Below are 15,700 nucleotides of genomic sequence, written 5' to 3' on the forward strand. Positions count from 1 at the left end.
ATCTCCCGGAAGTTGTACATGTAGTACGGATGAAACCGTACTACGACAGGAACTGAACAAGTGAAGTGACTCACGTCCTCTAACACAAGGACAAGTCCTATTGTTTAGAAAATGTCAGCCGGCTCTACGCATCGGGGCGATGCGTGCTAGGAGGGGGACTAATGCCACAGCTCGACCATCGCAGAAGACGCGTGCCACAATTCGGGTTCGTAAAAGCCGCCACACAAGTAGCAAGAAAGCCGCGCCATGGAACGCCGTCCTGCACGCGCCACGATGCTACGCCACGGCACCGGCACGAGACTCGAGGGGCAGATGAAGAGACCGACGAAGTTCGAGTCATCGAGCATGAGACATTTTGGCTGACCATTTTTAGTTTTGAGTTTACGGGCACAAGTTCGCCCTAAATAAAGAGTTTATTTAGTACCAGGTGCTATATTATTGGTAACAATATTTTTCATACATAGCATCTGTTTTATGTTATGCATGCATGACCTATTCGTTATGATGCTCGACATATATTAACTGCTAGAACATAATGCACTTAGTCTTTTTATGCTCAGTAGTCATGCTATAAGATGCGCAGCCAGGAGAGTAAGGGATCAATCCCCCCCCCCCCCCTCGAACGATATTCTAATTTCGCACGTGTAAATATACAAATGCAAATAAAAACGCACGCACCAACACAGATGACGTTTAACTAACCACTCCTCCCCCCTTATCATTCAAAAAATGAAATTTCCGGCTACAATATTGCGTGGTAGTGCACGCTATGCACACTCTGGTATATATGCGAATGTGATGAAATAAATAGCATGACACCGCGACGTCATTTTGTCACTTATGTAATAAGATGTCATTAATAATTTTGCAAACTCATGTTAAAACATACAGATTCTTAATTATATATGCCAAGTTAAAGAAACGATCAGACATACAGGGAAGCCCGATGAAGAGATACGGTTAAAGTGTCTTTGGATTACTAAGGAATGTCTCGCATTTATTATTATCCATAGGAAGAATGTGATCCTCAAGATTACCTTTCTTTATTCATTATTACATTAAGCTGCGCTTGTGTAATGTGTAGGTATGTCTTTACATTCTTTTCTTTTGTGCTTGTTCCACAACTCTCCTGCCTTCACGCTACGCTGCTGTGTACATTCAGGCGACCAAAAAAAAGAACAAAAAGACTTATTTTGGTTGCATTCAGTGTGAAATCTGCAGAAACAGCGGAGATTCGCTTCTCCTGTGTTTCCCTTGCTATTTTCTGTATTTTCTATGATGTTTGGTATTTCGCGCAAAAATCTTTGATTACGTTATTTGTAGAGTACAGATGGACGGAAAAGACACATGGGAGCCCTTGCCACACTTTCCCCTGTCACAGGGAGTAGCGCGATTGAGCCGCCGGCCCATGTATCACTGTGCGGCCAACACTTCATCGGCGACAGAGGCAGTTGCGTCATATGAGCGTATCTGAGTATCACAGCCTAACATTGTCACACGGACACTCATTCGTCGTCCAACTCAACAGCTTTCGCCCACCGAAAATCTCGGAAACATGCACTTTTCTGGTGGTGCGCACAGGTCAAATGGCGTTGATCTGATATTCTGAAGGCTACGTTATTTATAAAATAAAAGACAGTTGTTTTTCATGGAATAGCATACAGAGTTGAGTTTCGGCGACAACATTCAATAAAGTTTGCTTTGTAAACAAGGCTAACTAATTAAAACTAGTATCACAAGGACGCTGTTTGAGCACCATTGGACCCGAAAAAGTTGCTACGTTAAACTTGTTGAGCGTGCGGAGAAAATGTTTGTCTTTCAAGCGTCAACAGCTCATCATGCCTCTAGTAAGATGGCAGCCGCCAAATTACGGTGGGTACGGCGTAACTCCTGCACAATACTTTCCGCTCCAGCAATTCTTTTAAACCTCATTGGTCGAACCAAGCCCTAGAATAGCTCCTGTATTAAAACGAAAGCAATGACAGCCTGTCACCCTTCTTCCATAGGCTGCACGGTTTCTCCTTCCTTTTGCTCTCCTGAAGTGCAAAGACTGGTGCGCTGCTAGCACAAGCCTAAAACGGCCGCACTAGACACTATTTCAGGACGAAAATGTACTGTTTTATGCACTTGCTTGATTAAACGAAGCAAAAATTAAAAATAAAAATATAAAATAACGTAGGTGCTGTCTAATGAGAAACAGTGTCAAACAGTGCTGTCCAATTGAAAAAGAAAGACTGCAAAAAAAAAAACGAGGAAAATGGCTAACAGTGCTGTCCAATGGCAAGCAACACTGATAGATCTTGCAGGCAGCATTGCTGGAAATACCTAACATTTAATGAGTAACAACACGTCAGTGCACGGCCCGTACAACCGTGGCATGAGCGCTATATAATACGCGAGGAATTCGGCGCAAGCCGCGCTTTGGTCCCTTTTCCGAGGAAGAGCACGATTGGCACATCGTCCTTCGAAGCGACAACGTTGATTCGACAACAGGTGGCGACGTCGTTCTTTTCCGTTCAAGCAACACGCACTTTCGCCACTGAGCACCTCGTACTATACACGCATCGCAACGAGCACTGTCCCCTCGACGTTCGTCGTCGCCGTTGCTGTCCGTTGTAGTCGAGGCGCGATCGAGCGTGCCATTAACCACACGCGTTAACACTCGCGAGTAGTTGGTATAGCACGCAGTTCCTGCCACACAAATGCGCCGTGAAAAAATGCACGGCGCCTTGCTGTTTCACTGTCAGTGCTTCTCTTTTCATTTCACCGGCGTTTTCTTTTCTTCTTTCACGCCCGCATTCCCGTTCCCTGAGGAATAGGGAAAAAGAAAACAGCAACATATAAGTGGTTATTCAGAAGTGTGTCACCAAGCATCCGTCGTGCTTGTTTTCGTACTAAGAACTTGAATGCCTCGGCACTTTCCACTCAGATGTTACTTGCATTGTTATCTTTCATGATGTTGCAAGCAACTGAAACGACTGGCGTGAAATTGCCGATACTGCCTTAATGAAGTACTATTCTTTTTTGTTGTTGTACAAACGAATATGTAGTGCGTGAAAACGATATGGGCTGCATTTCTCCAATATATTTTTACGCCGAAGGATGTTCATATACTTGCGAAGTTCATGATGCGAAGAGATGTTGTGAACTCGGTGGTAAGAACAGTTAAGTAAAAGCGCTCACGTGTTCGCAGCAAGCAATAAAGGATTGATACGTACATGCGTGGTAAGAGGACTAGCGGTAAATAAAGACGTCTACGTAGAGTATAACAGGTTGCTTAATATCATTGCTTGAACACATTGCTTGTTATATCATTGCATGCAGATGTATACCAACCCGCCCAAAACTACCAAACTCCTAATGGTATACCATTTAGAGTTTGGTAGTTTTGGGCGGGTCGCCTAAGTACAGTGCATCCGTCATGACCCGGTGGCGCAACGGTAGCGCGTCTGACTCCAGTACAGTGAGTCCATGCTTTACGGCAAATGTCTGTATGATATCTGAGGGAAGTAGCAAGTGAACGTACGTCTAGCTTAACAACTCTAATAAGGTCTGCATCATAGATTTATGTTCGACACTATAACATCCTATAGCGGGAAGCATCTTAACTGCTCACTTACAGCAGACAGATAGTGTGCACTGAAGGTGAGAGCAATGTCTATTGATTACGACGCCATCGGTCACTGCATATTCGCGATGACCCAGTCGACGGACATGGACACTTGGTGGTAGATGCCCGGCTGGAACGATTGCGCGCATCCAAATCCTGCTGATGTAATTCCGACGAGTGTCCACCGACCGTTCAAGTTCAGCATCATCGGTCCGCCAGAATCACCCTGAAAAGACAATATGGGCCAACTAGTTAGGTACATGAATATATACGAATGTATCGGCGTCTACGAGCAGTGGGTGACATTCTCGAGCTATCATGTCCATAGATCGATCACTTTCATGACATTTCGCGTGAAACGTGTCTGATTCGCTGACATCTGCTGTTACCGGCATACTTCACGCGGTGTCATGCCGGCGCACTTGGCACCAAAATTGTACTGTGTCATGCAAGCATCCTCGGTATCACAGGTATCGTGTGGCTACTCTGGAATTGAGATGATTCGGGAATCATTCCCCATTGTGAATACCTCCAACGGAATGACACTATATATACGATAGACCGTAGTGTGTGTATGTGTGTGTGTGTGTGGGGGGGGGGGGGTTCCTGCATTCCCTGTAAAGCTGGGGACCAAAGGTTGATCGTTGTAAGCAGCACGTCATTTTATCCCGAAAGTGTTTTATGCCGCTGTTTGCCAAGACTTCACTCACGTGTTTTTCGTCATGGAAGTGGTACCGGTAGAGTGGGCAAACGGATGACAAAGGAAAAGCTTTGTTCTTTCGGATGACCTGGCAGTTCACGGCCTCCTGGCCCGCGAGAATACGTGTCGGACGCTCTACTTACTGTGATACCAAAGCCCACGCATGAGGCTTCATAAACATGCCTTATGTATACCTTAAGCTGCCAATCACTACTGTGGTAAACTTGACCACCCGAAGTGACTGGCCGATGCCCCAAACGTCCGACCCCATCCGCAGCACCCACCAATATTGCAAGGTTCAGCGTCCATACTTGTGCGATTGTCAATTAAAAAGCAATTATGGCGCATATCTGAGGCACCATAACAACACGTCAATATTTTGTATGTATATCTTTTACTAGACAAGGCATACATAAGCAATTCTAAGGACCGTAGCGTTTATCAAGTTGCGCTGACCATTATTACGAAGCGTGCCTCCGACGACGTTACGAAGGGCGCCACGAATCTCACCACTGCCACCACTGTTACGAAAGACGGCGACGCCAACACGGTCCCGAAGGCGCCACTCCTTCGAACTCCGCCGGGAAGGTCACCAGCCGTTTGGTAGCGTAGGTTTCTCAGCTCGCAACTGCTTCTACGCAGAGCTGATAGACGAGCGGACGAGACGACGGTGAGTTAAACAAGGTTTATGTACAGCGTATATACAGAGGCATTACAAATTCGGCACTGGGGCCGACAGCTTAGAGACTCGAAAAGCCGAGCTCTCTCCTCTGACACATGTGTCTACTCCTCACGACGCGCCGCATGGATTTTTTTAATGCTCCGGGAGGATTCTTTAAGTAACAAAGTGTCCAACCAGAAGCGCCGCTGGCCGTGAGGTCAGAATCCTCCAATGGGGTCGCCGCTGGGCCGCGTCATTCTCATCGAATTCGGAGCCGCTGCACGTGGTTGCAGCCAAGGACGAGTGACGTCGCCACGCATTGCGTCAGACTCGCCAGACAGGAAGGCGCCGATTGCTTCGACGGGCTCGTGGGCTGAGGGAGCTCGATGTGTGTTGCGGCACAGATCGGCGCCGCCGCGTGATGACGCCGTTGAGTTGTTCGCGTCAGGCGGGCTCGCGTGCTGGCCTTGACACAAATTGCTTTTTTCGGAGGCATGGACGTTGGGTGTGGACTCTCAGGCATAAGAGATTGTGGTTATATCAGAAGAAAAGAAAAGAAAGGTGCCGACCCGTAACTGTCTCTCCTTACGAGGACACCTCAACAGGTCAGCAGAGGAATGGGATATGGGGAATAAAAGATATAGAGAGAAGGAATAAAAAGAATAGAAGGAAAATAGATGGATAAGAAGCCGCCAGCCAGCGAGAGGAAAAAAGAAGGAGATAGGAAAGTGGAGATCCGGTCGAAGCAGTCCAAGGGCGGGGTGCCACAATGCGAGAGCTGCACGGCATCAGGAGACCGCGGAGGGCGAACCAGTCGGCGGGAGCTACGCTGAAGTCGGAGATCGCGAGGGCACAACCGTCCAGCTTGAAATCCTCCGAGCGAAATCCTCAGGCATAACACCATGCAACACTTGCACGAAAGGCAAGTGTTTCCAACGCTTTGCTAAGACGACACGGGGGCGGCACCTATCCGTCGCCTTGGTTTCTACACCTTATCTCACCTCCAAGACGGGCGCGCACGCCGCGTGCGCCCTTCGTTTTTTAAGATAACCGCCTGATGGCGCTCATGTCTCACGTGTGACGTGACTTGATGCGCACGTTCGCCTCCGCTGCACGCTCAAAGCATTCTAACGCAGCGCCTCCAGAATACCATTCACTAATTTTCTTGCGCAGGACATCAAATAAACGTTTTGTTCCCTCTGTCCAGATGCAAGACTATCGTCTTTCGACGACATTTGCAGTGTAACATGCAGATACCGGGCCAATTTTTTTCTTGCGTTTTCATGTATATAGATACGTATACATATACAATGCATGACATCGACGCCGATGTCCACGTCGACGCCGGTGGTGAACTCGAGCCGAGAGTGTCCATATAATTGCTAATGCAATAAAAACAGCGCCAAAAACGGAGGACAAGAAAAAGGGGACAGACAGCGGCACTGTGCCGCTGCCTACCTCATTTTTCTTGTCCTCCGTGTTTGGTGCTGTTTTTATGTGAATAAAGCATTACCGCAAGGCATATTACCGGTTTAACGCAGTTTTTCAGATTTGTCGCTCGTACTTACTTTATGCCCCGACGATGTTTCCGTAAGAATAAGGAAGTTCCTTTCGCCTCAGCGTTTTACGGTAAAGAACCCAAGGGCCATGGTAGATATTTCCGGAGCCCTCCACTATGGCCTTTCATGATCATATGGTGGTATTGGGACGTTCAACCCAACACATCAAATCACTCAATTCAAATTAGCGTTGCTTGCCAGTATAAAGAGAACAGATAAGTGTGTATCGTATACCACCGTGTGAACTTCCTTATTCCAGAGCCATTGTACTGAATTGTGTGGAGACTGCTGCAAACGCTTGAGGGAGTGCTCTTGAGCCTAATTGAGAGCAACACTCGTAAACAATACCATCATGAAATAGTGAGCTCTGAGCATTCCGCTGGAAGCTTTTTTTTTCTCACCACGCAGGCGTCCCTGCGCCCTTCCTTGTAGCCTGCGCACATCATCTCCTGGTGGATCCTGATGCGGATGCCGCGGATGTGGTGCCAGTGCTCGCACTCGCTGCGAGTTATGATGGGCACCTCCACCTTCTGCAGAACCCGCGTGCCGTAGCGGTTACCTGCGCCACGGAATAGAATGAATACAGTTTCAGCAGTTCAGTGCGCTTGGAGCAATCCAATAATTTTAGTAAGGGTAAGAAGCTTATAATACTGCACTGAATACGGCAAGTCGGCATCACGGAAGCTCTCGTGGTCGACAAAGGTTCAGCGAATGGAGAGCAGGTGAACGATAAGTTTTCGTTTTCGCTAAACTGTGTAAACTTTTATTACGTTCGGTAGGTATCTAAACACAACTCTGAAGGCGTTCGCGTTGAAACTAACGCTTTGACAAGTTTGCCACCAGCTTCTGAATCGTTGCAGTTCACTTGCGAATATTGCAAATATTTTAAAAAACGTGAAAATATCTTTGGATCTACCTGACATTGGTTCCCAAGGGAAATATAGGATGATAATTTTCTCATTTGGAAGCTTTCAGAATTCACGTATCCGTAATTGAAAACCATTTTGTCAAGCATCATATTATAAGTAGTTTGTATAGTCAGTTCACACACTATGACACTTGGATGGATTCTCAGCCTAAAAACTTGACTACACGGAATATTAAAAATTTTGACTGCCCGGTTGCGAAAAAAAAAACAGACACAAATAGGACAGTATAAACGGTGCACAGGCGTTAAATATTCGACAAATTATCATCAACTACTGTTATTTCGTGTTTTCATAGTTCTCGTATTATGGTATCCCTTGACAGGGATTGTAGGCCTGTAATTTAATTTAAGAAAACTGACATGCTCCATGTAGAATAAAGTAAGTTTTATTTTAAGGATCGCGCAAAAGAAAGAAGGAAATATCAAGTGCGCACGCACACAGATGTGAGTTACGTCGTTTATTTTTTTTGTGTTTAAGTATAGTAGAACAAGGTGTATTAGGGTAAGAAAAACTAATTTTTGCCAGGACACGTCTCTTTGTCTTTACCTTGGCTCCACTGACGTTCCTTGTTTTTTCGAGCAATTTCTATGAGTGTTTCGTTAGTATGAAGTATACCACCGGACCCAGTTTCATCAATACTCTTTAGGTATCAAATGTTCTGTAATTATATCCCACCCCCCTTTTTTCGTGCAATTTATCACAGTATTTCGTTAGTCTCTAATATCATTTGACCCGCTTCACCAAAGCTCTTCATAACAGAGCAATCACCATAAAGGCGAAAGCATTAAATGCCTCGTCAAACGCGAACATTGAGGAATGGTGTCAGCACAAGTGTTGAAAAAAAAACATCATGATCCCGTGATGACCTCAGAGATAGCCAAAGCTATATAGGCAAGTCATCATGAATTCAAGGTGTGGCGATGAAAACAACAGGACAACAACAACAACAAAAAAAAAGACGCACGCTTCTTTAGCGCTGTTCCTTAAATTATGTACATACAACCGACAAGCCCAGCCATCCAAACTTTTGACTCACCATGATGTCATTCTGCATTATGAAGTCACAGCATGACGTCATTATGCGTTACATAGCCCCTCAGCCTATAGGGTGGAGTGATCACGGAGGCCATTTAATGAGACGTGAAGTGCATAGAACCTGGAATGCCTCCGATCCAGGAGACCATGCATAACTACTTAACAACAAACTTTTGGAGGTGCAGAAGACTGAGGCGCAAAAAAACATCGTGAAGCAGGAAGAACAGGAGAGAAGACAGAAAAAAAAACTTTACGCTTCCCGATATGTTTTTTGCGCCTCAGTCTTCTGCACCAAGTATGCACCAACTAGCCCAAAAACAAGTCCTTTTGGAAACTTTTGGAGATATCTAGGACTCAGTGCATCGACTGAGAAAAAGAAGGTGACTTTCTCGCTTGAATCATCTTAGGCGAAGCATAAGAAGCCCTGTGATTTTTTTTGTTGTTGTTTCGAAGCACGCGTTCGCTGGAATGCCAGAAGGCAGTGTGGGACCGCATCAGGGGCGTACTGAGCGTGGAGTCGGTCTTTCCCCAACCGGTGACCGTGGCTCGCCACCCCTCGAAGGTCCACCCGCGGGGTGGCAGGCAGATGGGCAGGATGTTCTCCTGGTAGCGCACGTGCCGGTCCAGCCTGAGCAGCGCCACGTCGAAGCGGTCCGGCTGCGACGCCGAGAAGGCGAAGTTCGGGTGGATCTTCTTCTCGAGCACGCTGTACGCCTGCGCCCGCGACAGCTGGTAGCGCTGGTCCTGGATGTCGTACGCGCCCAGGATCACCGAGATTCGCCGCAGGGGCGTGCTGCGAGAACACGAGCGCGCGCCGTGCGCGGATCAGACAGATGGGTGTGCGCGTACATATGTGACCGCTTCGATATAAGCACACACTTTGTAAATGTAGTGATTATCAGGGAAATGTATAGGTACACTCGGAAAGTCCTGAAAATGAGGCATTGACTTTTTACTGGAAACATTAACATGCATTATTATTATTATTATTATTATTATTATTATTATTATTATTATTATTATTATTATTATTATTATTATTATTATTATTATCACACAAAATATAAACAGGAGTGACGATATAGGAGGTAATTAAAGTGCCGCGTACAAGTACTCCTTGATCGAGACAAAACTTTGTCGCCTTCATTGCGAAGATGGCTCATCAAAGAGTAATTGATCAAACGGTGCTACCGATTTCAATATAGAATCTAAGAGTTCCTAATTTTGTCTAACTGGCTGCGTGCAAAAAGCAGCTGAAGGAAGCAGTCTTCTGTGTAACTATCAGGGCGCACACAATTTGAGACGTCGCTTCTTTCTCGTGTGCGAGCCTTGGAGTGAATACGGCATAAAGAACGCGCAAATGTTATTGGGAACGGGGCTCCACTGTTGGTGAAGCCAGGGACCGTCACCTGATGATTATTAGGGAACACTAAATTTCAGCGTTTGCTTATTTAACGAAGTTATTTAGATAATGGACCATTTTTTTCTTTTTTTTTTGCGAATGTGGCTTCAGAAAGGCGTTTCTACTTCAAAATGCTTTGAGCTCAGAAGTTGACCAAGGGTCCGGCCGAAGGATTTTACGACCAATCAGTGAAGAGAGGAACCTAGAGGGTTGAGGATTTAAGTGTCTCAGTGGTGCTTGTCTGTAGCGTTTTGTTGGAAGGACCTGGTCTCTCCAGGGCGAGTGACAATGACAGAAAAAACAATCTATAGAAAATAGGAGGCGATGTTGATTGCGTGGAGAACGTAGTGATCTGTAGATCTAGGAATCAAATGGAGATAGGAAAACGACAAGGAGGTTAATTAAACAGTTCAGAACCACCGGTATACCCACACTGTGGAAAGGAATGGGGGCACTTGAATGTCAAGGACGTCGGTAGTGAATAAGGGAGCACTGACGATTTGTATTCAGGAAACGGCTATATATAAATCTATTTCCTCAGTGCGAAAAATTTATCTGATAGTCAGCACTATGCACTGTCATAGGAGTGCATTCGTAAGTTTTCTCGTTCTTTTGGCGCTGCAACATAATCAATGGATATCTGCTTGCCCAGTTTACTGTGCTACTGTATATCTCGTGCAAATCTGTCATCATTAAGGAGTTTTAACAAAGCCTTAGTCACTTTCAGCTGCGATTATTTCTGAAAGCTTGCTTATAAGAATGACATAATTGCTAGTGAAATCGGCGTATGGTCAAGGTGAGCTAAATCAATTACCAGTCATCATCGCTGCGCATTACGGCGAGGATAGTCTCGTAAGATGTGTGGTAGTTTTGACGTTATGTATAGATCCTGAAGTTATTTCTCCTGCTCCTAGGTATTGACTTGTGTAAGGCAATGGTCTGCAGGTTAGATTATGCTGTGTGAAGTCTTGGTACGAGAATTGCGTGTGCATGCGCTTGGACCATGATTCCCGGTCGGTCAAATCATTAGTCTCAATGTCAGTGATTTTGTTGGCATGTATGTAGTTGCAAAGATATTCTGTGGGTAGCACTAACATGTTTGGTAATGGTAAAGATGGCTGCATTTGTGACTGATGATGAGCATCGCATACAAATCATCGCGTACAGGTCAGCCTGTTAAAAGCGTACTCCATACAACCATGTCTTTTACTGATGCTATATGCGGTATTCCTAATACCTAGTTGCCACAGTGTCGGATCTATCAGCCGAGACACTGAATCACGCTACGACTGAGCGTTTTGGGCATACTCACTGATGTACGCAGTGCGCTGCTGTAACAACGTAGTAATGGTTGACCAGGGCTCCACCACACTGCTGACGGGAGATCTTGATATGGGCCTGAAATATATTGTCACGAGGACGAGGTTGTGAGAAAACAGTAATGAAAAAAAAAAGCCCTTATGAGGCCATACTTATGTCTTCTCTCTCCTTGTTCTCCCCTCCCCTCAAAAACAAGCAACGCTCAACTCACATCGAGGACACACACAGGCTAATGTCGTGGGTAGTCGCATCGTAACCAAACACTCAAGCCCGTAAGATATATGCAAGGAAATCGTAAAAAAAAGAATCGAAAATTTCCCGCTTGTAGCCTGCAAACCACAGGAAAATCTATATACGCATTTCCATACGCCTTCCAGTTGTCGATTAATTCACCCTCGCGCTGCGAACTGCTACCTTTATAGTTAGCTCAAGTGGTAGAGCGACCGCCCAGGGAACGGTTACGGCTTTGAGTAAAAGGCGTTGGTCCTGGGTTTGATTTCCAAACAAGGAAGAATTTCTTTATCTCTCTCTGTCTCTCGAAGAAGCTAGATTTCTTTGTGGCCTATTGTTACAAAAGGTTGATTGTCGATTTCCTTTTCCTAACCTTTCGGCCACCATTTCAGATTTAACAGAAGGTACCAAGAATCCATTTCTGGTGGTTGGCGAAGTCCATCCTCGAAGAAACATAATAATGCCACACACCTTTTTTAAAGAACGAAACAAAACTTCTGTATTTTTACAAGTACGCTTTGCCACTTGACAGTATTGTATTGCGGCAGAGCTGACATAGTTTTTCTTATTCTTGAGATGGCTGTTAATATTTTGTTTCAATTTCCAACGACATAATATTTTTCCATTTTTGCTTATAACTTCAAGGGCATGCAAAGCTAAAAAACAGGTAAAATTTCGCTGCAGAACGCACAACTTATGACAAGCTATCGATATCGAATTGGCCTAACACTTTGGTTTGACCATGCATTTCCACGAAGAAACCAAGGACTTGTCAAAATGACTGAACGGAGAAGTTGGCGATGCACGGTTATTATTGCGATAGCAATTATATAACAGTCTCGGCTGGCTTTTGCCATCGCCGCAGCTGCTGCTGCCGTCATTCAAGTATAATATATATATATATATATATATATATATATATATATATATATATATATATATATATATATATATATATATATATATATATATATATATATATGAGATATGGCACAACGGGAGCGTTGTCAACAAGAATAAATATATTTATTTCCCAACAGTTTCGGGAGGGGTCCTCCCTTCATCATGGGATGAGTTATACTGACATGAGCTTCCAAACTTCGTTGCTGCCGCGTCCCTCTCGCCTTGAAACATGTTTGCGAGAGTGAGAGGAAACTAGAAAAAGGAAAAAAAAGGAAGGAGAAAAAAGACGAAAAAGAAAAAGAAGGAAAAGAAAGAAAGTAAAAAAGAGGAAGAACCACTGTCAACACTGAGAACGAAGCCAACTGTCCGTCTACATCCACATACAGTTCATATCACGTGCTGTTCAGTTCTTTACGTGTGTCGGGCCACCCAAGATTGCCGCCGCGGTGCCGGGAGGGTCCGTGACGGCGTGCATAAAGAAAGGGGTTTCCCCGTAATGGGTCGGTCGGCGGGCGGCGTGCGTAAAGGAAGGAATTCCCGTTAATGGGTCGGTCGGCTATTTACCTTTAAGCAACGAAGTTTGGAAGCTCATGTCAGTATAACTCATCCGCTGATGAAGGGAGGACCCCTCCCGAAACTGTTGGGAAATAAATATATTTATCCTTGTTGACAATGCTCCCGTTGTGCCATATCTCATAATCTCATACCTTCACGAAGACTAACTGGCCCATTGAATTATTACTCCCACTGACATATATATATATATATATATATATATATATATATATATATATATATATATATATATATATATATATATAATAAGGAGAGAAGTGTATAGTTTTACACAATAATAATGAGATCTACAAGACAATAATGCCAAGGAAAGTATAGGGGAAGATATTGGACCAAATTGTAATGTAAATATGAAGAAAAGTGGGTGAAAAGATAACTAGCCGTGGGCAGGATATATATATATATATATATATATATATATATATATATATATATATATATATATATATATATATATATATATATATATATATATATATATATATTGTGGTGAAGCCTTCGAACAGTGGGTCGTCCTCTCCAGCGCCTTCTAGTGGGTTGCCCTTTTTAGCAAGAAGAAGAGCAGCTCGTGCAGAGAGTCGGTACCCGCATTGACTGTCACTGTCAAGCATTGTCGACAACCGTCCGCCAATAAACGTCTCAACAATTTGGTGGAGGTGCTGGGCCCTTCTAACACCTTCGGTTAGCATTTGATGCCCCTGGAGCTACGATCCCGTACCGTGCCTTCTACCATGCACCAAGACGCCGCACAGCAAACGCTTCCTCCTGCGCCGACGCCATGTTCCGGTGTTCCCCGCATCCGGGACCCTCCTGTCTTCACCGGCGCGGATGGCACCGACGTCGAGGACTGGCTTGCTATGTACGAACGCGTCAGCGTCCCCAATCATTGGGACGAGGCAGGAAAACTCGGCAACCTGGTTTTCTACCTCGCGCGTGTGGCCGGCATGTGGTACAACAACCACGCATCCAATTTCCCCACTTGGTCCGCTTTTAAAACCGCCGTCGTCGACGTGTTCGGCCGTCCTGCCGTTCGTAAGCTCCAAGCCGAACAGCGGTTACGTGAACGAGCACAGCAGACCGGTGAGTCCTTCACAAGCTACATAGAGGACATTCTTGACTTGTGCAAGAAAGTGGACGCGAGCATGTCAGAGGCCGACAGAATTACCCATGTTCTAAAAGGCATCGCCAACGATGCCTTCACCATGCTCCTGGCCAAGAACCCTCGCACTGTGGCAGAGATCATTACACTTTGCCAAAGTTACGAGGAGCTGCGACGGCAGCGCTCGATGACCCGTCGACCACCCTCACGTGACGCTGATCTCTCGGCCTTGTCAACACTTCCGGACCACACCGCCTTGCTTGCTGAAATCAAGTCATTCGTGCGTGAAGAAGTTGCCCGCCAGGTCTCTTTACTGGCCTTTGCTTCCCCGCAACGTGCTCAACAGTCGTCAAGCACACTTCTGCCTCCCCTACGCCGAGCCATTCAGCAGGAAATCGCGGAGGTCGTTCCAGAATATCACCAGCCGCCTCCAGTATCTACACCACTCAGTTACGCCCAAGTTGTCGCCAGGCCACCCCCACCGATTCCTGTGACTGGCCCTCTTGGTTACACCGAAACCATCGCCAGACCCCAGGCCTTCGGAGAAACTGTGCCGCCTACATATACCGACGTCATCCACGTGCCCCGTGTGCCGCCCACTATGCAGTTATATCAGCAGCCGGCTCGCCCATCGCGTTCTTCGACATGGATGGGACCCGCGAACCGATGGCGCACTGCGGACAATCACCCCATCTGCTTTGCTTGTGGTTGCGTCGGGCACGTAGCACGCTACTGCAATCGTGTGCAGCGACCGCAAGTCGCCTCCAATTTTCCCAGCCAATCGAGCCGCTTTTATGACCAACCGCCACCTACGTCACCGTCGTCCCGCCCCGCTCCATCTACCCGCCGCTCACATTCTCCGCGACGTCGCTCACTGTCGCCGATGCGGCCATGTCCACTAGAGGGTGACCAGGAAAACTAGTCGTCGCAGTCCACGAGGCAAGGGCTGCGACGCTGTCGAACTGCGGAAGCCCTCAGGAAAGACCATCGAACGTCATAGACGTGCTTGTGGATGGTGTTCGTGCATCTGCCCTTGTAGATACTGGAGCCGCCGTATCCGTGATGGACGCAAAGCTTAGCCGATTACTGCGCAAAGTGACCACGCCACTTTCCGGGCTCTCCCTCCGTACAGCCAGCGCCCAAAGCATTCACCCTACAGCGATGTGTACAGCCCGCCTCATGATTCAGGACGTGATGTATGCCGTTGAATTCATCATAATTCCTTCATGTTCTCACGACGTCATCCTAGGATGGGATTTTCTCTCCCGCCACGACGCCGTCATTCATTGCGCACCAGCAGAACTAGAGCTAACACCATTCTCTTCTTTGACGCCGGCCGACAGTCCATCTACTGCAAGCAAATTACTCGTCAGGGACGACACGCAAGTGCCTGCAAACTCGTCCACGGCGGTGTCGGCGTACTGTGCAAGTCTTTCAGACACCGCTGCACTTCTCTCACCATTTCATCGTGTTTTCACCAGAAAAGGTTTGCTGGTTCCTTTCGCGACCGTGCAGGTAACTCGCGGCAGCACCACTATTTTTGTTCTGAACTCATCCCCGTACAGTGTTACGTTGGTGCGAGGGGAATGTCTCGGCAGCGTGGAACCCATCGAAGACGCACAAGTCATGGATCAACCTGATGACACGCACTGCCGAAGTTCCAATACGCTTAGTG

The 15,700-nt window shown here is 46.3% G+C and overlaps 1 protein-coding gene across 4 annotated transcripts in view; it reads right to left on the reverse strand.

The window, feature by feature from the left end:
• Positions 1 to 2,312: 2,312 nt before the first annotated feature.
• The window catches only part of LOC119172342 (trypsin-1), a 131,975-nt gene continuing 118,587 nt past the window's right edge, over positions 2,313 to 15,700 (reverse strand). For all 4 annotated transcript variants that reach the window (XM_075893618.1, XM_037423398.2, XM_075893619.1 and 1 more), the window contains 5 exons: positions 11,209 to 11,294; positions 9,001 to 9,287; positions 6,932 to 7,089; positions 3,621 to 3,836; positions 2,313 to 2,808 (listed from right to left, as the gene is read on the reverse strand). In XM_075893618.1, coding sequence (XP_075749733.1) covers positions 3,681 to 3,836; positions 6,932 to 7,089; positions 9,001 to 9,287; positions 11,209 to 11,294 — 687 coding nt within the window. In that variant the 3' untranslated portion in view covers positions 2,313 to 2,808; positions 3,621 to 3,680. The remainder of the gene's footprint in view (positions 2,809 to 3,620; positions 3,837 to 6,931; positions 7,090 to 9,000; positions 9,288 to 11,208; positions 11,295 to 15,700) is intronic.

This window comes from Rhipicephalus microplus, chromosome 4, assembly GCF_043290135.1.
Source record: "Rhipicephalus microplus isolate Deutch F79 chromosome 4, USDA_Rmic, whole genome shotgun sequence".
NCBI lineage: Eukaryota > Metazoa > Arthropoda > Arachnida > Ixodida > Ixodidae > Rhipicephalus > Rhipicephalus microplus.